A 23,695-nucleotide genomic window follows, 5' to 3' on the forward strand; every position below is an offset into this window, starting at 1 on the left:
CAGTTTTCCAAGAGTGCAGGGTTAGATTGCCCTTAATTTCCTCCTCTTTAACTTGTGGATAATAATACCTACTTTGCAGTATGGTTGTAAGGATTATTGGTAATGAGAATGTATCTGAACATGCTTCATAAATGGGAATATTGTTTGTTAATTCTAGAGTTCTGCACAGATGTATAAAGGATTAAATATATAAGGAAGAGAGACAAAAGAGAGAAAATGTTTTAATCCTTATTCTTGACCAGTCAGGGCTGTGTATATATATCATCATCTTGCCCTCACCACAGCCCTATGAGGTTAATGCCGTGAGACTAACTCGATTTTACAGAGGAAGAAATTGAAGTTTGAAAAGATAAAATTTGCTTGGTTAGTAAAAGGTCGAATAGGAGTTGAACCCATGTCCACACTTGTACTCTCTGCTTCCTTTTGGCCTAAACATTAACATGGGACTTAAGTTCCCTTAGGCTCCTCCAGCATGTGTTGGAGTTTGACAAAGGCCTGATGTCTTCTCAGAACCTGGGAAATAGATAAATGATTCTGTTTCCCTAAGATGAAGCAATATGAAGAAGGAAGGCTAATCATCCAACAGCCTGTTTTTTCAATGACAGATATCTGGGCTGAATCTGTTCTACATCTGGCTAGGTGTGCACACAGGCACTTCCGGTTGCAGCGACTGATTTCCCAAGGGGTGTTCACATTGAAATCCATCCCTTTCATGGCTGCCTTCATATCTGTGTTCCCTGGGTCTGAATCTCTGTATTTTGTGTGTGTGTTGCACATGTCTCAGCTACAGTGAGATGCTGGCATTCACCCTGACTGCCTTCTTAGAGCTCATGGACCATGGCATTGTCTCCTGGGACATGGTTTCAATCACCTTTATTAAGCAGGTGAGGCCTCTAATAATCTGTCTTTCTCTCCTCTCTTGCTTGCCAGTTGTTCTCTGGGATTAAGGGGAAACATGGGCAAGACAGCCATTCTGGGGAGGGTCAGCTCTATTCCCCGGGCCAGATTTTTCTTCCATGAGCTTTGGTCTTCTTGTGGCTCCTGAAAGATTCACGCTTTGTTACACTCTCGGCCCTGCACTGAGGAGGTGGAACTGGGTTCTCAGAACTGAGTATGGTCAAAGTAGAATTGGATTGTCAGTAACACTTGGGATAAAACCAGCCGGTCAACCAGTACTGTCCTTGAGTTTTCTTTCTTTCTTTCTTTCTGTCTTTCTGTCTTTCTGTCTTTTTTTTTTTTTTTTTTTTTTTGAGACAGAGTCTCGCTTTGTTGTCCAGGCTAGAGTGAGTGCCGTGGCGTCAGCCTAGCTCACAGCAACCTCAAACTCCTGGGCTCCAGTGATCCTTCTGCCTCAGGCTCCCAAGTAGCTGGGACTACAGGCATGCGCCACTATGCCCGGCTAATTTTTTATATATATATCAGTTGGCCAATTAATTTCTTTCTATTTATAGTAGAGACGGGGTCTCGCTCTTGCTCAGGCTGGTTTCGAACTCCTGACCTTGAGCAATCCGCCCGCCTCGGCCTCCCAAGAGCTAGGATTACAGGCGTGAGCCACAGCGCCCGGCCTCTTTCTTTCTTTCTTGAGTTTCACTCTGTTGCCCGAGCTAGAGTGCCTTGGCGTCAGCTTAGCTCACAGCAACCTGACACTCTTGCTCAAGCAATCCTTTTGCCTCAGCCTCTCGAGTAGCTGGGACTACAGGCACGTGCCACCATGCCCGGCTAATTTTTTCTATATATTTTTAGTTGGCCAATTAATTTGTTTCTGTTTATAATAAAGATGGGGTCTCGCTCTTGCTCAGGCTGGTTTCAAACTGCTGACCTTGAGCAGTCCACCTGCCTTGGCCTCCCACAGTGCTAGGATTATAAGTGTGAGCTTCCTTGAGTCTTCAGACTGGCTTCCTGAACTCTCCCTTCTCTTTGGATAAAAAATGTGCCCTCCATTTGCAAATCTGCCTTCTGTTTACAAATCTGCAAGGTAGACTGTTTGATTATCAGACTGAACTCAGTAGGTAGGAGGGGACACTTCTGCTTTAGCCCCCCTTTCTTCTGCAAGAGGGGGCAGTGTCAATTCAGAAAATTGAACTAAAACCAATGAATATTATATCTGCTAACCTAGAATTTCACCCCTCATTGGCTTAGGACATTGGGGACATGCCAACACTGGAGATATTTGGGCAAAAGTGAAATTACCATGTGCCAGTAAAATTATAATGGGAATTGAGAAGAGGGATTAGACTAAAAGAATCCTAGGTCTTTTCTGCCTTTCAAACTCTATGATGTTGTCAGTGTGCATAGGGAGAAAGTATATGTTAGAAAAAGAATACATGGAGATAAAATGAGATCCCACTATTGGTAATATCCTTTGCTTTCTATACTCTGCTTTCTCATGCCCTGAACCCTTATTTTGGGGTTAAAAAAAAAGGATTAAGCTTTTAGATTTTGAAGAAACACAGCTGAATGGATACTGTGCTCTGCAATTGAGTTACCCATGCCTAGGGGATTCCTGGCACATTGGCTAGGGTAGCCATAACCCAGATACCACTGTCCGCCTAGCAACAACTGCCCAAATGTGGTCATCATGCCTAAAGGAAAGAGCTTTAAGGGCTAGCATCAGATACCTAAGCTGTCCAGCTTTTTTGGACCCTGAACTTTCTGGCTGATTTACCCTTCTCTGGTGCAGATTGCAGGGTACGTGAGCCAGCCCATGGTGGACGTGTCAATCCTTCAGAGGTCCCTGGCCATCCTGGAGAGCATGGTCTTGAACAGCCAGAGTCTGTACCAGAAGATAGCAGAGGAAATCACCGTGGGCCAGCTCATCTCACACCTCCAGGTGTGAGTAAGAGTCCCTACCCCCTCCCTTCACTTGTCTGTTCTCTTTTCTCCTCTTATTTTGTTTAAGTCTTCCAGTCCTACCTCTGCTTTGCTTATATTCCAAGCTACTGGCCTCTTGTTCATTCATTCATCACCTCTTCCACATTACTGCCAGAATTCCTTTCATAATTGAGACCTGATCATGTCATGCTCCTGCCTAAAATCCTCTGTAACTCCCCTTGCCCCTTCGGCTAAAGTGAAGGTTTTCCCGATCTTCCTATACCACCCTGGTACCAGACAAATTAGATGCTTTCTCCCCTATGGGCCAAATAGTGCTGTCTGTACTACGATAATTATATAAAATACTGTATTTTTATTATCTGTTGCCCATTTTAAACTTTGAATTTCCTGGGAACAGGGACCAACCATTTTTGTATCCCTTGCTTTAAGTAGAAGCTCAATTAGTATTTGCTGAATGAACACTTAACTGAACTAACAATGCACTGTGGAGAATAGTATAATAAGAAGTATTATATAGGGCATGAGTTCAGGATATCAGTTCAAATCCAGGCTCTACCACATACAAGGTCTCTGCCTTTAGCAACTCACCTAGTCTTTTCTGATCTCAATTTCCTCCTCTGTAGATTGGGGTTAATCACCTCACTTCTCAGACTGTGAGGATCAAAGATTAAAAAAACAGTCTAGTAGTAGTAGAGTGGCCAGCACACATTAGATTATTTAATTCAGGATTTTTTTTTTTTTGCTTGTGTTAGTTTTTTAAGAAGCTTATCACATTCTAAAACATTTTACCAGATTAAAAAAAACAGATGACAAATGAACCACTTGGAGTACCATTTCTCTCCTCTCCATTCTTTTTACTTCACTTTCAACTGGTCTATATAATTTAAAGGAACTGGACTTCCCAAAACAAGGGTGGTAATATTGTTGATTCCTTTCTGACTCATGCTCACTTCTGTCATATTGGATATTGCCAGGGTGCTGCCAGAATCCCCTGCCAGTTCCAGGGATTTGAGAGTGGACAGCAGCCCTGTCCTCACAAAACTGTACTCCCACCCTGTTTTTCTCCACTAATCCAAGTAAAAAGAAAGCACAATGATTTCCTTGCAGCTGTAATTTCTTGCTGTCACTTTTAAAGAATTCTTTAGCCACAGCTTTCATATCCAAAGAGCCAACAAGGTTGATTAGAGTGAGAGGGACATGATAAACTCTAGATAGAGTTATGCTTTTCCTGTGACCTCACACCTATCTTTCTGTTGTTCTTTTACAAATTTCTGCACACAGCATTGAACTTCTCTGGTTTTTTTTTTTTTTTTTTTTTACTTTTTGTCTCAGAATTGAGAATGACCCCAGTTGCCTTCCTAAGGATGATAGAGGAACATGGCATTTCTTAAGGGTCACTGGTGAATACTTTAAGTCCACAGCTGTCGCCAGAACTTATGTGCTCTGCTGTTTGGGCTGAGGGACACATAGGCCCTCTATTAGACCAGGGGGCACGTATCCTAGGTGCCCCCTGCCTGACCAGGACCTGAAAGCCCATCTGCCCCTCTGGAAAGAGCCACAGAAGGCACCCACGACATGGCAGGTGGGGACATCTTGTCATGTGCCAGGATTATAAGATTCCAGAGAATGATCGTAGTTATTTTGTTTATTTAAAATAAAGTAAGATAAGTTTGTATTCAAAGACCTAGAAAATACAGAAAAGCATGAAAAGTAAATTATTTTCCCATTATGCCCCCTTCAGACATACCCACTGGTAAACATTAAATTGAATGTCCCTCCAGTACAAAATTGGGATCTTACTATACTATGTGTACCATGATTTTTTCAACTGAATAATATCTTGAACATTGTTCTATGTCAAAGATCCTTCTAAAAGGGTAGTTCTAAACCTTTCTTGCATCCCAGATACCTCTGAAAATCCATTAACAGCTACAAACTCTCACCTCTTTGGAAAAAATATCACATAGTTGACTACATAGAATAATTTCTGTACCATTTCTAGAGTTCACAGATCCTCTAAGTCCATCCCTGAATCCCAGGTTAAGAATCTTTACCCTACAACATGATTTTGAATAATTACTAGGATTCTCATATGTATAAACAGAGTTGCTAAGGTGAACATTTGGATCATTTACCATGCTGTCCTTTTTAAATAGTACTTTAGTGAAACACCTAGTCAATAAATCTTGCACAGCATTCTGATTACTGTCTCAGGATACGTTCCTATTAGCAGAATTGCCAGGTCAAGAGCATGCCCACCGTTAATGCTTTTGAGACTCAGCCTCAGATTACGATTTGATTACAGTCTATTAGTGATTGTTTTAAACCATCTTGAAACATTATCTTGCTGTTCAGTCTTCTAATCTCCCTCTGCCTTCTTTCTCCGTTGACACAGCTCCAACCAGGAAATTCAGACCTACGCCATTGCACTGATTAACGCACTTTTTCTGAAGGCTCCTGAAGACAAGCGACAGGTCTGTGGCTGCCTTTACACACTTTTCATCTGGGCTTTTCTAAGAGAATAATGCTGACCCCACCCACTCTTTGCTGTGTAGAAAGCAGAAATCCAGCCATTTTCCCAAGAGTCCTTTCTCTTAGCCCTCTGTGGCCAGAGCCCAGCAGGGCGGCTTTGCTGGGGAAGACTCAGGAGACAACTACTATGTTTCCCCAAAAATAAGACCTACCCATAAAATAAGCCCTAGCAGGATTTCTAAGCATTTGCGTAATATAAGCCCTACCCTGAAAAAAAGACCAAGTGATGGGCGTGGCTACACAGTGTATCTGTACAACCCATGCATTTTGACGCAAAGCAGTAAAGAAAACGAGCAGTCTTTCTCATCTGCCTCATCGTGACAGCTACTATCCAGAGCTGAACAGAAAGGTGCGGGCAGCCCCACCAACAAGGTTGGCTCCCCCTGTCAGGTCTCGGCCATCCTGTGCGTGCTGCAAGCTGAGGCTTTGAGGGGAAAATAACACATCCCTGAAAATAAGCCCTAGGGTGTCTTCTTGAGGAAAAATAAATATAAGACCCTGTTTTATTTTCGGGGAAACATGGTAGGTGGGGAAACCAGTCGGGTCTTAGGTCAGAGCAGGAGCCTTCAAACTCTTTCCTCTAAAGGGCCAAAGAGTAAATATTCTCTACTTCATGGGCCACATGGTTCATGTGGCAGCTACTCAACCTTGCTGTTGTAGCAGAAGCAGCCTCAGACGATAGGTGAATGAACGAGTATGGCTGTCTCCCAATAAAACCTTATTTACACAAACAGGCAACAAGCCTAATAAGGCCACAGTTTGCTGACTCCTGTGTTAGAGGATCACGAATAAGGAAGAGGAGACCCTGTGGGTACCACTGAGTCCAAGGGGTCCAAAATGAATGGGACTTCGCACTGAGTTTCATAAAGGTCCTCTGTTCCAGATTCTAAACATCCTTCTTCCCCTCTCTGTTAGCTGTATAACATGCAGAGAGCTCTGCCTTTTTGAACCTCAGTTTCCTTACCTATAATGTGGGAACAACATCTGCCCCATTTACCTCACAAGAATGTCATGAGAAAAAGCAAGACCCCTATTTTACCCAGGAGGAAATGGAATCATCTGGGTGGTGGAACAAGCATTGACCTAAGATTTGAGGGGCCTGGGACTAAGTACTTCCCCTGTTGCTGGCTGGACTGGTCGTTTTAACCTCTGGGGGTCTCAGTTTCTCTTTCGGTAAAGTGAAAGGGCTAGATTAAATGATCTCTGAGGACCCTTCCAACACTAACATCCTAGATTTCTCTGAGAAAAACCTTAATGGTTGGGGGGAGGGGGGGAAAGGACATTTATTGAAACCTTAAAATCTGTACCCCCATCATATGCCGAAATAAAAAAAAATAAAAAAAAAATTAAAAAACAAAACAAAACAAAAAAAACCTTAATTGTGTGTACAAAAGTAAGACTTAATTCTGTGTCGATATCATGGGCTCAGTAAGATGACATCCAAGTGGGATCATTTACGGAGCTCTTGGTAGATTTTAGAGGGAAGACCAGGAGCATCTGTGGTTCTGTCTGTCCTTGTCTTTCTGGATGGCTTGGCTCTGTTAATGTCTTCCTTCCCAGTCCTTGTTTGAATGTAAGCTGAAAGCTCATTCCGTCTGCTTCTCTCTGTGCTTTTTGCTTCCTGCCGGCAGGACAAGCACCTTAATCCTCTAGACCTGCCTGTCACTGTAAGTAGCACCACTGTGTGGAGAGGGCCCCGGGCCTTCCAGGTGGGGAGGTCAAAGCTGGGCCAGACTCTCACGGTCTGATCTAGATGTTCAGGGCACGTCAAGACCCAGGGAAAGGTCATGTGTTGTGAATCTCCTTTGTCAGGACTCTTACGGAAGTACTGCAGATTAGAGTCACAAAAAGGATTAAGGGGTAGCTGTCCCGGGGCGTGTGGCCCAAGCTTTCCTTTGTAATTTTCCTTTGCATGGGTCTGTGGTTCAACTAGGGAAGATCAGATTCAGAAACTGCTTGTGACTTTCATCTAGACAATACCACAGATGCGTCGCCATCCAACTTGCCTTAGCAAAAGAGTAAAGGTAAATCCGTGCCTTTTTTGGACTCTTACTAGACTGTAGGACTCTGACAAGGTTAGACAGTTGACAAAAGGGAGTTTGGATGCTCATTTCTTGGTTAGAGGGAGCTTTGGAGAGGTCAGCTTTGCGAGGATGTGAAAGAGGATAAGTGCCTGCCCCCAGCACCACGGAGAAGCTTTTGGTCTAAGACTTTTATATTTGAGCTGTAGACCACTGTCAATTACTCACTTTGTGAGTTGTCCACAGCAAGATTTAATCTCAACCGACCACCTATAGCTACCAGAGAAGTTTCTAGGCCACCTTCCTCCTCTGCCAGCTAGTGTGTGCCCAGGGAATGCAAAATAAAACTTAATGTTCCTGGCAGTGTCAGCCATTTGGAATATAGCTAGAAATCTGGAAGTGAGAGAGAAAGACCTTTTAGCTCCGAGAAAAATGACAGAGCTCATGGATATTACTCCATAGGAGAGGTGTGACAGCTCCCTTAGGCCCATTGATTTAGAATTATCTATAAAATTAAATGAAGGCAGCAGTTTAGAAAGTGAAGTCATACTAATTAACATTAGTAAGAAGTGATGGCTGACATTGGAAGGAGGAGACAGAAGAATTATGAAAAGCTGTCAGAAAAATTAAAAGCATTGTAATCTGGGACCATTTTGTTTAGGGGAAAATAGCTTCACATTTCAATAGCTCCTCAGGGTATTACAGCGTCACAGCACAGAATAATAACTGATGTTCTTTCCGATGAAGCCAAGTCCTTGGCAGTGATTAAATTATAATCTTTGTAGTTGCTTCAGAAATAAAGAAGTGTATATAATATATTTTTAAAATTTACATAAGAATGGTCAAAATAATGGTTCTGAGAGAACCCTTAAAGCTTTGCTCCCTGGAAGATTCATTTATGTAGGATACTTTATTTCCTGGATCTGCTAAATAAATAAAGCATTACTGTCAAAGTCTGAATCAAATAGAATTAAAAAGGTGAATCTATTATGAAAAATTACCCCAAAGCACCCAGCACATTGCTTTCCCTCAGCCAGGCAGAAGTGAAGCACGTACTAACCTAGAGCGTCCGTGCCCCAGCTCATCCACGGGGTGCTGGGGGAAGAGCTGGGGCCAGTGCTTCATTAGAGCCCCTTCCAGCCCTGGTGGCGGGGTCTGTGTAGAACAATGCATGTGGCTTGGAATCCATCACACTGCTCTGTGCTCCACGTGCAATGTCCATTGCCGGCATCCTTGTGACGCAAGTGTCTCTTCCTCAAGCAGTCCACATCTGTCTTTGAAGATGATGCGGTCAATTATGCCATTAAGAAGGGAAAGCCTACTTGAACTAATTTGCACTCAGAAAAGTGAAGAAATTTTTCAGAGTGTAAAATACAACTGATGGTAGATTTTCTTTCATTTACCCACTTTTCATTTGAAAGGAAAAGAATTTAAGAAAGAGAAAAGGCCCCAGAGGTATGATATCACCATCTTCTTGATAGTTGTTACGGGTATGCACCTGCCAGCTTCCCTTATATGTACCTATTTTTCTCCATAGGATATGGCCAATGCATTTGCACAGAAGCACCTTCGGTCTATAATCCTGAATGTAAGTTCCCGGGACACACTGTATTTTGTTACTATTTTGTTGCTGTTAATAGCAATTATTACTATTATTATAGTTATTTTATTATTATTATTAAATTACTTTTATGCTGAGGGCACACAGAGAGAACTTAGCAGTAGGTACCAAACACTTCTTAAGCTGGAAAGCTTTTTCTTGTGATCCCTCTGTGAGCAGAATTGTCTCTAGGAAGTCATCCCACCAGGAACTGCAGTGCCTCCAGGGAGGGACAAGGTCAGTTATACTGCTTGTTGCCCTGCTGCTCCAAAATTTTTATCCAGTGAAAATATGTCAAAATCGGCACAAAAGATGAAAGTAATTTAGCTAATACTGATCATAAATCTGAACTGTGTAGGGTACTGACAGAGATAAATACAGACAGTGTGTTTGCTCTCAAAGACCTTCTGGTCAAGCAGGAAGGACTAGCGATCATAGCACAGTGCGGGCAGTGGTTGTGGTCTGGGAGCAGGGAGCCCTGCCTTGACAGAGAAGGCGTCAGGAAACCTCTGGAGGAATATCTTCAGGTGAGCTGCGCAGGGTAAGCAGGCTTACCGGGAAGAACAGGGATTCCAGGCAGAGGGTGGCTGGAACCTAGGAGTGTGTGATTGGACACAGGGTGGGGCAAGGAGCAGATCTGTGATGAGGCTGGAGAGGTAGAAAACACTGAATCAAGTAAGGCCTTAGTCTAACTCCTAAGGACAACTGAGGGGGTTTAATTAGGATGGTGAAATAACCAGATTTGCACTTGAGAAAGAGCACTCTGAGGGGTGTCTGAGGTGGGGAGAGTAGAGTAGGAGTTGGTGGTAGTGGTGGAGGGTTCTGGAAGGAGGTCTAATTCCCTGTCACCCGGTGGTGATACGGGGTGGAAGAGGGCTGAGGTGGAGCTGGGGAAGAGAGACAAGGATCTAGATTAAAAGGAAGCGATTTTATCAGTTGTTAAAAATGGGAAAACTGGGAGACCACAGTGAAGGGAATAAAATGAGAATCTAGAAGTCAAGTGTAAAAGACTTGATACTGAACGTGGACTTTAGAGTCAGCGAGCCTCCCTGCACTGTCATTTTCCAATCTTTGATCTTGATCAGTTCACTAAACTCCTCTGGGCTTCAATTTGCTCATTTGGATGTGAGGAATAAACGAACTGATGTATATAGAGTGCTCAGCAGGGTGTCTGGCACTTCAGTAAGCACTCTCCTTGTATTGGCAGAACAGGATGCCAAGGTGTTAAATTGAAGAAGTAAGCTCTGAGCACTTGGGAGGTTGAGCAGTCAGCTATGCTCTAAACACACAAGAGTCCACAGACTTCCCCGTGCAGAACTCCTCTCTGCTGGCTGCTTCACCGGTTACATCTGGCTACCAGCCTGGCAGGAGGGGCCCCGAGCAAATGCTAGAACATTGCCTACAAGTAGGGAGGGGAGTACCCAGGTTCCCACGCATGCTATCCACACTCCTGAGCAGCTGTCCCAGGCACTCTCCTCTACACGTGTGGGGGTGAGGGTGCCCTTCTGAGGGAAATTTAATTATGTTTGAGACTTATTATTGACTTAGTGGGGTTAGAAGTTCAACTTAATTTCTGGACAAACCTTGTGAACAAATAAAGATTCCACATAGAAGGTAATTCAGCATCAGGACTCAGGACTTAAATGGTCTGGGAGGAAATGGTGGACGCATGGTCACTGAAGTCCAGGGATTTCACTGAGCCAAGTCAGAGAGCGTAGGCCCCGAGATGCTTGACCTCCAAGTATGACTACATGTAAAAACCCTGAAACTGACGCATCAGACTGGAGCTGTACTTCTTTAAGCCACTGATGGCTATAGTAATTAATGACCTTCCTGCTATGATGTTTCTTAAGTTTGGAAAGGAGATAAAAGTGAACAAAAACCAAGATCACATCAGCTTCTGCTTCTGTGCAAAGCTATTTATAAATTATGCAGGGCAATGAGGAGGAAAGAATAGGGATAGACAGGTAGGGAGAAATCAGGGTGGTGGAGAGAGGGAGCAGGAGAGAAGAAAGGCTCAGAGTGAGGCAGAAGGAAGGGTGTGGAGGGGAAGCAGTGACAAGGAAGAGACCTTGTGCCAGGAGAGAGACAGGGGTGGGTGGGGGGAGATGGAGGGAAGGGAAAGTTCAGGGGAGGCAGGCGCAGAGCAGAGAGCAAGAAAAGAAACTTGGGGAGTTGAGAGGAACCCTGAAACTGAGCAAGGTTGACAGATCTCATGCTTGAGAGACAAGCAGGAGCTGGAGGGCTGGGCACAGTCACCAGCTCAGAGGGAGGGGTGCTGGCTTGAGTGCATTAGCACACGCTGCACTCGAGTTTGGACACACTGCTCTCTGCCCCAAATGGTAGCCATTAGCCATGTGTGGCTCTTGAGCACTTGAAATGAGTCTAGTGTGGCTGGGGAACTGAATTTGTGATTTAATTTCAGTTTAAATTTAAATACACATATGTGGCTTTTGACTACTGTATTGGGCAGTACAGATCTAGAGAAAGAAAGAGACAGAGAAGGGAGAGCTCTGGAGTCATACAACTGGCAAAGAGATCTAGAATAGGGCTGAACAGTGGAAATATAATGCAAGCCCTTTGCATGATTTTTTTTTTTTTTTTTTTTTTTTTTGAGACAGTCTCGCTTTGTTGTCCAGGCTAGAGTGAGTGCCGTGGCGTCAGCCTAGCTCACAGCAACCTCACACTCCTGGGCTCCAGCGATCCTTCTGCCTCAGCCTCCCGAGTAGCTGGGACTACAGGCATGCGCCACCATGCCCGGCTAATTTTTTATATACATATCAGTTGGCCAATTAATTTCTTTCTATTTATAGTAGAGACGGGGTCTCGCTCTTGCTCAGGCTGGTTTTGAACTCCTGACCTTGAGCAATCCGCCCACCTCGGCCTCCCAGAGAGCTAGGATTACAGGCGTGAGCCACCACGCCCGGCCCCTTTGCATGATTTTAAACTCTCTAGTAGCAGCATTAAAAAAATCAAGTTCAATAATATATTTTATTTAACCCAAAATATCCAAAACATTATCATTTCAATATGTAATAATATAAAACATTATTAATGATATATTCAGATTTTCTTTTTTCATACTAAGGCTTCAAGATCCAGTGTGCATTTATGCTCAAAGCACATCTCAGTTTGGACTAACCACATTTCACGGGCCTAGTGGCTACCAAACTGGATTGCGTGGGTCTAAAGAGATTGATCCAGAGCCAGAGGAAGCTCTAGAGTGAGCTGATCTAAAGTTAGAGGAAGCTTTTAAAAAATAGTCTTCTAGAGTTAGCTCTAGAGCAGTGCTATTTGGTAGAACTTTGGGTGCTAATAGAAATGTTCTGTCTCTGCACTATGCAGTGCAGTAGCCACTAGCCACATGTGACTCTTTAGTGCTTAAAATGTGGCTGATGAGTCAGGAAGTAGTATAATCTTGTGAAAAAAAATGTGGCGGATGTGACTGAGGTACCAAATTTTTAACTTTAATTAGTTTTAACTGGTTGAAATGCAAATAACTACATCTGGCTAGTAGCTACCATACTGGACAGCACAGCTCTAGAGACAGAGCTACTGAGTAAGAGAACGTGAAGGACACAAAGGTGGTACATGTGGGAAACTAGGCAGGGGTCTAACTTGGGCAAGAAGGAACCAAGAGTGGCAGGATTCATGATGGTGGGTGAGACAGCGCGGGCGAGAAGTACAAGAGAGCAAGAAGGAAAGCAGGATGTGGTGGGAGTGAGAACAGGACAGCGAGAGACAAGAGCATAACCAAGTGTTGACCAACCAGGACAGATGGAAGATGAGAGAGAATGAGGGGGCCGAAGTAGGGGTGGGCATCAGAGGACAAAAGGGGAGGTGATGAACCGACAGGGGAAGGTAGGGGCACAGAGAATGGGGAGAACAGAGTCAGAGGAGGGAGAGGGACATATGGTGTAGGGGACACAGGGGTTAGGGAGAAGGGAGGGATGGGTGTCGGAGAGGAGTGGGGAAGAGGGCGGTGAGAGGGGAAGAGGGCGGTGTGAGGGGCCGGGTGGGAGAGTTAGATGTTTCTCCTTTGTGTAGGTGTCTCAGTATCATTTAAAGAAAATGACCTTTTCTAAAGCCCCTCCACAGGGCGAAGCCATCCAAAATATTTTATTTTTCTAAGGGAAAAACGACTTTCCCTCCACACACACTACCCATCGTCTTGGGTTTAGCAGTCCTGTGGGGTGGCTGATTGGAGTAGGGCCCAGCTGCCGATGTTCCCTGCCACAGCCTTGGCGGAGTGGCCGGTGCAGCCCTGCTCTTCACCCCACTTCCCCTGCCCAGGGGAGCGCAGAGGAGGGTTGGTGCCATTCAGGCATGCAGTGAATCATCTGCCTGAACCAAGCCTGTTCATGCTTCATCCCTTCTAGAACATGAAGTCCCCTTGTGTGGGAGGAGAGCTCTGTTCCCTGCCTGGCACACTTCCTTTTTCACTAGCACTGATGTTGCTCTTAAGCCAAAGGGACAGTCAGTTCAGTTCCCTGCTCTCTGCCTTTGCTTTTTCTAGCATGTGATCCGAGGGAACCGCCCAATCAAAACTGAGATGGCCCATCAGCTGTATGTCCTTCAAGTCCTGACCTTTAACCTTCTAGAAGAAAGGATGATGACCAAGATGGACCCCAATGACCAGGTAGGTGCTAAGTGGGGCAGAGCTTTCCTGGCTAACATTGTGTGCTATTTTCTCCTGGCTGTGGTATAGTCCCCCTTAGACTACGTGCCAGGCACTGTGCTTGGTCTTTGCAGAAGTGGTTGTATCTGCCCTGGAAAATCTAGCATGATTTGTACCTGTGGAGTGACTCTATATGGGCCAAGGCCATTTCTGTCCTGCTATGGTAGAGGTGATGCCTCCTAAGGTATTGATTGGGCCAGAAAAGCCTGACCTACTGTTCTTTTCCTTTCTTCCCTTAGCTAGCTAATTCACCTGCTGACTGTTTGTTTCACCTTTCAGGCTCAAAGAGACATTATATTTGAACTGAGGAGGATTGCATTTGATGCAGAGTCAGACCCTAGCAATGTCCCTGGGAGTGGGACCGAAAAACGCAAAGCCATGTATACAAAGGACTACAAAATGCTGGGATTTACTGTAAGTACCCCAAAGTGTAGATGGTGGTAGGCCTTCCCCCTGACGGGAAGTCAGAGGGCCGACCCAGATGGAGCCCTGGCAGCCCTTCCTTCTTAATGGTGGCCCTGGAATAGATGGCAGTAAGAAGCTTGAGTGGCCCCAATGCTTGGTTTGCTTTGGTGGTGGCGGGTTTGCGAGTTTATGTGCAGCCTTTGGCCCCATGAAACAAATCCATCTGTAGGAGGGCTAGTGAGGTCAGCTGAGGTGGGTAGAGAGGGGACCTGTTCTCTCACCAAAACAGCTAGGTTCTTTGCAAAGCTACCGTGAATATTTTGTGATGGAGCATGGCTTGTAGATGGGGTTAATTTGGTAAAGTATTTATTGCACACCTCCTCAGTGCCCAGCTGCATGGTAGGCACTAGGATACGCCATGAGCAGCCATGATCCAGTGCTCCGGGGGCTCACAGTCCAGTAGTAGAAATAGGCGTGTGGAAAGAGCTGGGACGGAGGTGGGCACCACATGCTGTGGCTTAAAGAGTAAGGATGAGAGGGCCCCCCCTCATGTCACATCGCACACGGGGATACTACTCAGTCTCAAACTGTGTTTCTCCAGAACCATATCAACCCAGCCATGGACTTCACCCAAACTCCTCCAGGAATGCTGGCCTTGGACAACATGCTGTACTTGGCTAAATTCCACCAGGACACCTACATCCGGGTAAGGGCGGGGGGCTGGCCTTCTCAGTCCTGGTGCCACGTCCCTTGGTTTCCTCCCTCATCTCCCAGATCCTTCCTTTCCTCTTCTCTCCACAGATCGTCTTGGAGAACAGCAGCCGGGAAGACAAACACGAATGCCCCTTTGGCCGCAGTGCCATCGAGCTCACCAAGATGCTTTGTGAAATCCTGCAGGTTGGGGAACTACGTAAGTCTCTGCACTCCCTCTCCTCCTAGTGACACTCGAGATTATAAACAGCCAGTTGTCAGTGGGACTGGACAACCTTGTGTGGGGTTTTTTGGCTTTTTTGAAAAATCACTGCATAAACTGATAATTCACCTTTTTATTTTGTTTTATTTTTGTTAGTTTTGTTTTAAGAGGCAGGGTCTTGCTCTGTGGCCCAGGCTGGAGTGCAGTGGCCTTATCATAGCTCACTGCAGCCTTGAACTCTTGGGCTCAAGCAATCCTCCTGCCTTGGCCTCCCAAAGTGCTAGAATTACAGGAGTGAGCATGGCCCTGATAATTCATCTTATCCTTGTTTATAGGAATCATGGCTGTTGCTTTGAGCTGGCAACTTGAGCTATGTTCAGAAGCTTCCCCACATCTGTGGATAAGGGCTTGCTGAGTCTGTAACAGAGTAGAGAGGGACCAAGAAAAAGCACCCTGGAGAAGAAGGCTAAGGAAGTGGGAGAAAGGCCTAACCCACATTCCTTTTTGCCACAGTCCTTGGTCTGCTTTTGTTCCTCAGCACTGTGGTGCAGAGAATCCAGTTTCTGGACACGAGCTCCCAGGCCCCCGCAGGCAGAGGCTTCACCCTTTCCCTGTTTACTTCCACAGCAAACGAAGGACGCAACGACTACCACCCGATGTTCTTTACCCATGACCGAGCATTTGAAGAGCTCTTTGGAATCTGCATCCAGCTGTTGAACAAGACCTGGAAGGAGATGAGGGCAACAGCAGAGGACTTCAACAAGGTCAGTGTCACTGAGCTGCTCTGAGGCCTGTGGAAGGAGACTGTCACACAGCAGTCTCTTGACAGCTGGCCAGCGCCTAGAGAATCCCTGAGCTGGAAAAGCAGCTCGGTCTGCAGTGCTGAGTCACAGGACTGAGGCATTGGAGAGCTCAGTCCCATCTGGTTGTTACTCCCTTGTAACCTTGAGCAGGTGTCCTTTCCTTTGTACCCTAGGCCCTCATTTGCCCACTGAAGCCAGCACCTGCCCCTCCTGTCCTCCTTAGGGGAAGGAGGGAGCATAGCGAGAGTAGCTGTGGTTGATCGAGCGCTCCCTGTGTGCAGGCGCTGCCGTAGTTCTGCGAACAGGGAATGTTAGGGGGTGGCAGTGGACTGGCAGGGTGTGCACATCATGGGTGCCTAATCGACAGTCGTCCCTCTGTGCTTGCTGAGTACCCAGTCTATGTGGAGCACCGCACCAGGCCCGCAGAAGCTGATAATCTAGGGGTTGAGTGTTTTGAAGTTGATCATCTCATCATAAAAAATTTGGAAAGTATAAAGAAGAAAAAGTCACCTATAATTCCACCACCCAATGACAATCATTTTTGTATCTTCCTCTAGTCGTTTTTCCCTCTGGATTTTTCCTACATTAGTGAGATCATACTGCACATGCAATGTGGTATCCTTTTTTTTTTTTTTTAACAGTTATTGTTTTTGGGGAGCTAACACTTTTTAAACACACCACAGTGTGCCGAGCACTGTGCTTGCCTTCTTTGCAGCATCTCATATTCTTTATGGCAGCACATATCAGAGATGTGTCTTTCTTTCTCTCACTTTAAAGATAAACAGATAGAGGCCTGAGGATATTAAGTGATTTGCTCAAGGAACAGATTAAGGGACAGAGTGAAGATCTGAACCCATTTCTCTCTGACTCCAAAAACCCAGGCTCATTTCCCCACACTGTTGACTAATTGAAATATATGAGAAATAAGGCAAATGTCATTGTCAGTCATTTGATCTGAATAACCACCTGAGAAGGTGTACCTTATCCACCCAGCAGGTGTCCGTGGTGCCTGTCTGCTTAAGACACTGGGGTAGGAGAGAGCTTGGTGCTCCAGAATTGACCTGTCCATTGATCAGAAAAATGGTGTGAGTTGGTTGCCTTTTTTTCCTCTTAGGTTATGCAAGTAGTCCGAGAGCAAATCACCCGAGCTTTGCCCTCCAAACCCAACTCTTTGGATCAGTTCAAGAGCAAACTGCGTAGCCTGAGCTACTCTGAGATTCTGCGACTGCGACAGTCAGAGAGGATGAGTCAGGATGACTTCCAGTCCCCGCCAATTGTGTAAGTCCATCCCAGAGGCAGCCACCAGTTCTGCCTCCCTTGCAGAGTGCCACTGTCCCCATGACCTCCTCTCACCCCGGTGCGTGTGCACTCCAGGGAGCTGAGGGAGAAGATCCAGCCTGAGATCCTCGAGCTGATCAAGCAGCAGCGCCTGAACCGGCTCTGTGAGGGTAGCAGCTTCCGGAAAATTGGGAACCGCCGGAGGCAAGGTGAGAGGAGGTGTGGGGCGGAGGCTGGTCCTGACTGACCACACTTCCTAGTGCCCAGAGGAGCTGCCTGGGTGGCCCTGCAGGGAGCAAGCAGGCCACAGGTGGCCCTTTTGCCCTTTGTGTGCCCTGACCTTTGCCAGTACTGTCCCTGCTCACCTGCTTGGCCTCCCTTGTGTTCCAGAGCGGTTCTGGTATTGCCGCTTGGCACTGAACCACAAGGTCCTGCACTACGGTGACTTGGATGACAACCCTCAAGGGGAGGTGACATTTGAATCCCTTCAGGAGAAAAGTAGGTTCATTTCTCTGCTGATGTGTCATGGTGCCTGGGTCATCTGGAGACCTGGTTCTGGCCCTGCTGTTTCAAACTGATTATCTGGGCTTGTGCTCGTTATCTCTCTGGACCTGTTTCCTTATCTGCCAGAGATCATCTCTTCCTGGCCTGCCTCACAGGGTTGCTGGGAGAATTAATGAGATCACAGCTGTGAGTGTGGTGTGTAGATCATAAGGGGTGGTTCGAGACCAAGTTGAAAGGCAGCAGTTAAGAGCAGAAGCTCTGAAGCCAGACTGGCCGAATTCAAATCCTGACTTTGCCCCAAATTAGTTGTGAATTCTAATTAATTGCGAGATAGTTCTCCCTTCTGCCTTGGTTTCTTCTTCTATAAAAAGGGGATGATGGCCCCACTTCCCTCCTCCTGAGAGGATTGTATGACTGGCATGTTGTGGCTGGCAGGTAGTAAGCATAACTGTCAGCAGCGGCTACTGCTGTTTGCTATAGTGGCATTTTCATCTCCATTATTGTGAAGGGGAAGTGAGATGAGTGTACAAGGCCCCATTCCTTGGGGAGATAAAGTCAAGAGCCCTGAAGTGACCCCCAGTTAGCTTTGACACAGCCTCACCAGGCCATGGTCTACAGGAAGTGACTAGGGAGGAGGGAACAAGTCCAGAGCCACCTTAGACCCTCACCCTGCCTGAGCTGATACAGCCCTTTGAGGCTGTGGGCCCAGGGCCTCCTTCCAGCACTGCCGCAAGCACTGACCAACTTGGGCATGGGCTTCCAGAGACTAATGTCCATCATTTATCAGTTCCTGTTGCAGACATTAAGGCCATTGTCACTGGGAAAGATTGTCCCCACATGAAGGAGAAAAGTGCTCTGAAACAGAACAAGGTAAGTGGAGAGGAGAGTTTGAGTGGCTGCCATAGTGATACCTACAGAGTACATACAATTGGTGCTGGGCTTTTTCAGTGCATGCTTGGTCTCTTTCCCTCTCTTTAAATTATTCCTGAATGTTTTATTAAGAATCTTAAACATACACAGAAATAGATAGAACCCCTGTGTACGCATCACCTACCCTCAGCAACTATGGCAACGTCTGCTTATCTACTCATTCCTCTCCCTATTACTTAGAAGAAAATCCCAAGTGTCGTATCGTAAATATTTAGTGTATATCTCTAAAATATAGGGACTCTTTAACATAATCACAATACCACCATCATGCTTAACAGGAAATAAAAAGTAGTTATTTTAATATTAACTATGACATTGAATTTCTACCAATTGCCTTATAAATATCTATATAAAAATATATAAACATTTATATGTATATACACACACAATCATACCTATCTTGTTTAAACCAGAATCCAAATAAGGTCTACACATTGTGATTAGCCTTTTAAAATACTTAATTCATAAGTTCCCCTCCAACTTTTCCACCTTTTTTTTCTTTGCAGTTTATTAGTTGAAGAAACCAGGTTGCTTGTTTGGTAGTTTCCCAGCGTCTGAATTTTGCTGATTGTCTCCCTGTGGTGTAGTTTAACTTGTTCCTCTGTCCTAGATCTATAAATTGGCAGAGAGATTTGATCCAGTTCAGCTTTGACATCTTTTTGGCAAGACTGTGTCGTAGATGGTGTTATGTTCTATCAAGGGGCACATAACATCTAGCTGGCTCTCTTCTTATGATGTTAGCAGACCGTTGATGCTCAATGCCTCATTCCATTAGTAAACTGAGGTTTGCAAACTAGTGATATTTTAATGTAGACATTCCTTTTCGTTTGTTAGCTGAAGAGAAACTTGCCCTTATCTACTGCTGGTTTCCCAGTGGTACAGTTAATATAAGAAAAGAGGATAAATGCTGATTTTTCCTTTATGTACATACCTTCAAACCAATGGGTTAGTTTCCCAGTATCATTCAGTATGACCAATTTTGTATTTGTTTTGTTTTTTATTTTTATGAACTCAAGGGTTTAAGCAAATTATGTTTGTTTCAGTCCATTAGAGTCACATATTTTGTTGATGCTCAAATTGTCCCATCTTTGTCTGCAATTTTTGTTGTGTTTTTTTAAACTGTTAAGACATTCCTATGCCAATTACAGCTTGATAAAAAGAAGAATCAGTCATCTTGGTAACATAAAATAAAAACTTCTGGGATAACTTACCATGATGAACTCAGACATTCAAGGGTTCTGAGTGTTGAAAACGATCTTTTTCCCCATCTTGAAAGTATCACCACATCTTAGGTGTGACTTGGGTGAGGAGTAGGTAAGTTAAGGTTGTTTATTGCAGGGCCTTGTCTCCAGCCATACTTGTGTGCATGCCTAGGGGCCTGGATGACATCATATCTCAATCACATTTGATAATGATGCCAAGCTACCAGGACTTTGGCCAGGATCTTGGTGTGCAGAGCCCAGGTTGTTCACTGCTCTAAGTAACTGAAACCCTTTCTCCTTCAGGAAGTGCTAGAATTGGCCTTCTCTATCCTGTATGACCCTGATGAGACCTTAAACTTCATTGCACCGAATAAGTATGAGGTGAGCACTATGGCACAGCCTCAGACGGCAGAGTGACTCTCCACCTGGAGGGGAGGTGTGGGCAGAACAGGAATGTCCCAGTCAAGGCAGGTGACCACAGGATATCATGAAGCCTGTGGGATACTGAGGATCTGCCACGTGATGGGCCCTTCAGCCCTGAGCTGGGCTCTCCACACTACTCTTCCAGCAGCAGCCATAGGTTGTCATTAGAAAGACATGGTCCACTAGGGATGACTCATTTGCTTGGGATAAGGAAAATTCTCTCCTTTGCATTTTCTCTGTGGCTACCTACCCCAATTGAACTTGACATATCTTCCTTCCTTGGGGCTCCTGGTCACATGTTATAGTTTATCCAGGCTGGGTTTTGAAGCCAGATGGATCCGGTTCTTCTGACAAGGTGCTTACAGGTCCCTGTGTAGCCCTGGAAGATACTAAATATTAACTGAGTACCTGTAGTTGAGACCCTGTGTGCCCAGTGAGCTCTGAGAGCCATCAGTGGGAACTGGAGGTGGGGCTTCTGGAAGAGAAGACACTTGGGCGGGGCCTGAGCTAGTGGAGTTGCTAGTGGAGTTTTGTTGGAGGAAATGAAGAACAAGCAGGAGGGGAACCAGGTGAGCATAGTCTTGGAACAAAGAAAACAGCAGCAGAGGGTACAGGACTTAGGGACGATGGGTTGAGAACAATTCTCTGTTGTTCCCTCTTAGCACGAGACCCTCCCCATCAGTTTCTTTAGTACTTAGCTTTTAACATTAATTGACTGGGTTTTTTTAAATTTACTGTTTTTTTTTTTTTTTTGAAACAAAAGTGAGATCTCACAGGGATTCTGATTTGTGTCCTGCTTTTTTCACCTAATATATTTATTTCCCCCCTCCCATTTCTAGTTTTGAGGGCAACCTCAGGTGGTTGATACCCCAGTACCCAGATCTCATTTTGCTCTATCATTAATTGCATTTTAGGTCATATTTCTTATTAAGAAATTTTAACGTAACCCCCCTCATAAAAACCAGATCTCTTGAAAAAGCGAATGATCACCTCCTAATTTGTCTTTGTTATTACTCCACATCAATTTTGCCTATACTGAATAGTTCCAAAAGGGACTGTTGGGAGTCCCACCAGAAAGGAGACCTTGTGCATAAAATCTATGCATTTAATATATATATAAATTATACCTTGGTAAACTTGATAAATAAAATGGAATCTGGATTTTAAAAAAAAGAGGGAATTTGGCAGGATCTCCTGATCAGGAGCCACCATGTGACATTTTGCAACTTGGTCCCCACAGTACTGCATCTGGATTGACGGCCTCAGTGCCCTTCTGGGGAAGGACATGTCCAGCGAGCTGACCAAGAGTGACCTGGACACCCTGCTGAGCATGGAGATGAAGCTGCGGCTCCTGGACCTGGAGAACATCCAGATTCCTGAAGCCCCACCGCCAGTCCCCAAGGAGCCCAGTAGCTATGACTTTGTCTATCACTATGGCTGAGCCTGGAACCAGAGACACTGGTACCCAGAAGAAGGGATTTGGGGCCCAGGAGAAACACTCACAGTCTGGTGCCTTGTCTTTTGCTTGTATAAAATCCGTAGTGATTGTGGTGGCCAGTAAATGCCAGCCATTCCTCAAACCCACCTTGGACCACCCAGAGTTTCCTCTTGGTCCCTGTCCACTAAGAGTCATGAAGGCAGGGTGCTCTGCCCTCCCCATCACCGTCAAGCCTGGGATTGGGCCACGAGGAATGAACAGCAGATGCCCTTGCCTTCCAGCCCAAGAAACTGCTTCTTGAAATGGACTTAACAACAGCCAATTACCTTTTCTTCCTAAGCCTGCTCTCTGGTTAGCTGGATTCCCATGTGAGCAAGTGCTGGCCCAGGAAAGGCTACCTGCAGAGGACACATGTGCTGGGCCTGTTGAGAGGCTTGGAGTGACTGACTTGACTGACATAGGATGACATGCCTATGTCTCAGATCTAAGTACAGGCCTTGGGCCTTGGCATAGTGGATACCTTGGGCTTTTGCTTTTGTCTTGTTGATGACAGCTCACTCCAGTCTCATATGGTGCCAGGATGCTGCTGCTACTGAGGTTTGGCTCTAACATCTCTAGTTTCTAGAGCCACCATATCTCTTGCCCTTGCAGATATCAGGGCAGATGGAAATTTCTCCCTACAAGCTCTCAGTCTCTGCTTGACAAGTCAAGGACCTCCAGGCTGAGTCCTGCCCTGTTAGTCTCCAGGAGTGCTGCAGGGAAAGCCCAGCTGAGGCCTGGGCCTAGACTGTGGTAAGGTCACTAGATTCTACTCCCTTCCCCCAACATTTCTATCTTTTCCTTCCTCGGGGAGAAATCTCCCACCTAACCCTCCAGTTTGCTTTCCTTTGGCCTTCCATACCCCAGGAAGTTTGCCTTCCCTTCCTCTCCTTTTTAGTGCTGTGGTTTCTGCCATTGGCCATGATTTCAGGGAACTGGCTGAGGCCACAGCTGTGCCAATGGGGCTTCCCTGGTGCTGCAGCACTTGTAAACCACACACACACAGCCTCTCTCCTTGGATGTACGTTAACACAGTGGCATACAGGACTGGTAGCCTGGCATGGTAGGTACTACCCAATGAAGATTGTACTATATATTTTCTTTACTATAGGCCATACTTATACAGACTTGTATATATATTTATATAAGATCTACCCATACTAGGATGGAATGTTGGGAAAAAATAGAATTTTAGGGGGGGGGGGAAATGTAACACTTCCAGTTGTGAGCCAAGATTGTAACCAGAGAGTAGCCAGGAGCTTCCTGTCAGTAACCATGTTTTCAATAAATACTCTTTCATGTACAAACTGTAGTTCCTATTAGCAGCTGTTTCTATGTACTTCGTCCCTGCCCAAGGGTGAAAAATTCACCTTGGCAAGCCATTTTCAGTGTGTCTGGGAGAGTGGAGAGCTCCAGCTGGAGCCCTTAGCCACCTTCCAAGAGTCTTCCTCCTCATCATTCACCCTCCCTCCGTCACACCCCCCTACACACAGACACACACCTGCTGGTTAAGGATGCTCACAGATTGCTGCACTGGGACAAAGTGTTTTCTGCTTGGCCCTGCTGGGTACAGCAGGGTACGGCATACTGTAAACCCCCATGAACATGTCCTCCCTCTTCTCCCTGCCAGGGACACAGCCAGGGAACAGCTAGAGTACTTGTGCCTTACAAAGAAGACACGGTCTTCACCCTGTGTGTTGCCTGTGCTTAGTGCCCAGCCTTCCAGCTGGTGTTTTAGGCTGTTGCTCCAAACCTTGGCCTTGGTAGCTAGGAGGCTTAAATGAGGGCGGTGGTGAAAATAGATACTTTCTCTTGCCTCTGAGAGAGAAGGGGGTAAAGACAAGCTCTTTCAAAAGGCATAGAAAGTGCATGCAATACAGGCCTCGAGGACTGAATAAAGCCAAGACCTTGGGCAGCGATGGGTACCATTGTAGGTGCTTGGGAAGCACTGAATGAACTAATGCCTGTATGATGCCAGCTGGCGGCAGTGACAGCAGCAGTTTGCACAAAGCACTGCTTACACTCTGGCCTTGAGCCTTCTGTTCAGAGGGGCCAGGAAGCCCAGCTGAATTTTTTGCAAGGATCCACGTTTGCAGG

General features: G+C 45.6%; 1 protein-coding gene across 4 annotated transcripts in view; it reads left to right on the forward strand.

Annotated features, from left to right (window-relative positions):
* The window catches only part of ELMO2 (engulfment and cell motility 2), a 40,253-nt gene extending 17,348 nt beyond the window's left edge, over positions 1 to 22,905 (forward strand). The window contains exons 7-22 of one of the 4 annotated variants that reach the window (XM_012742974.2): positions 785 to 884; positions 2,681 to 2,832; positions 5,228 to 5,306; positions 6,996 to 7,031; positions 8,923 to 8,973; positions 13,502 to 13,624; positions 13,943 to 14,077; positions 14,670 to 14,774; positions 14,870 to 14,978; positions 15,609 to 15,745; positions 16,899 to 17,062; positions 17,159 to 17,271; positions 17,453 to 17,560; positions 18,354 to 18,436; positions 20,002 to 20,079; positions 21,362 to 21,696. In XM_012742974.2, the coding sequence (XP_012598428.1) occupies positions 785 to 884; positions 2,681 to 2,832; positions 5,228 to 5,306; positions 6,996 to 7,031; positions 8,923 to 8,973; positions 13,502 to 13,624; positions 13,943 to 14,077; positions 14,670 to 14,774; positions 14,870 to 14,978; positions 15,609 to 15,745; positions 16,899 to 17,062; positions 17,159 to 17,271; positions 17,453 to 17,560; positions 18,354 to 18,436; positions 20,002 to 20,079; positions 21,362 to 21,562 (1,774 nt within the window). In that variant the 3' untranslated portion in view covers positions 21,563 to 21,696. Of the gene's footprint in view, positions 1 to 784; positions 885 to 2,680; positions 2,833 to 5,227; positions 5,307 to 6,995; positions 7,032 to 7,112; positions 8,841 to 8,922; positions 8,974 to 13,501; positions 13,625 to 13,942; positions 14,078 to 14,669; positions 14,775 to 14,869; positions 14,979 to 15,608; positions 15,746 to 16,898; positions 17,063 to 17,158; positions 17,272 to 17,452; positions 17,561 to 18,353; positions 18,437 to 20,001; positions 20,080 to 21,361 lie in introns of those variants that run through there. The other 3 variants (XM_012742975.2, XM_076010898.1, XM_012742980.2) reach the window with 3 other exon arrangements.
* Positions 22,906 to 23,695: the final 790 nt, after the last annotated feature.

This window comes from Microcebus murinus, chromosome 16 (genome assembly GCF_040939455.1).
Source record: "Microcebus murinus isolate Inina chromosome 16, M.murinus_Inina_mat1.0, whole genome shotgun sequence".
Lineage (NCBI taxonomy): Eukaryota > Metazoa > Chordata > Mammalia > Primates > Cheirogaleidae > Microcebus > Microcebus murinus.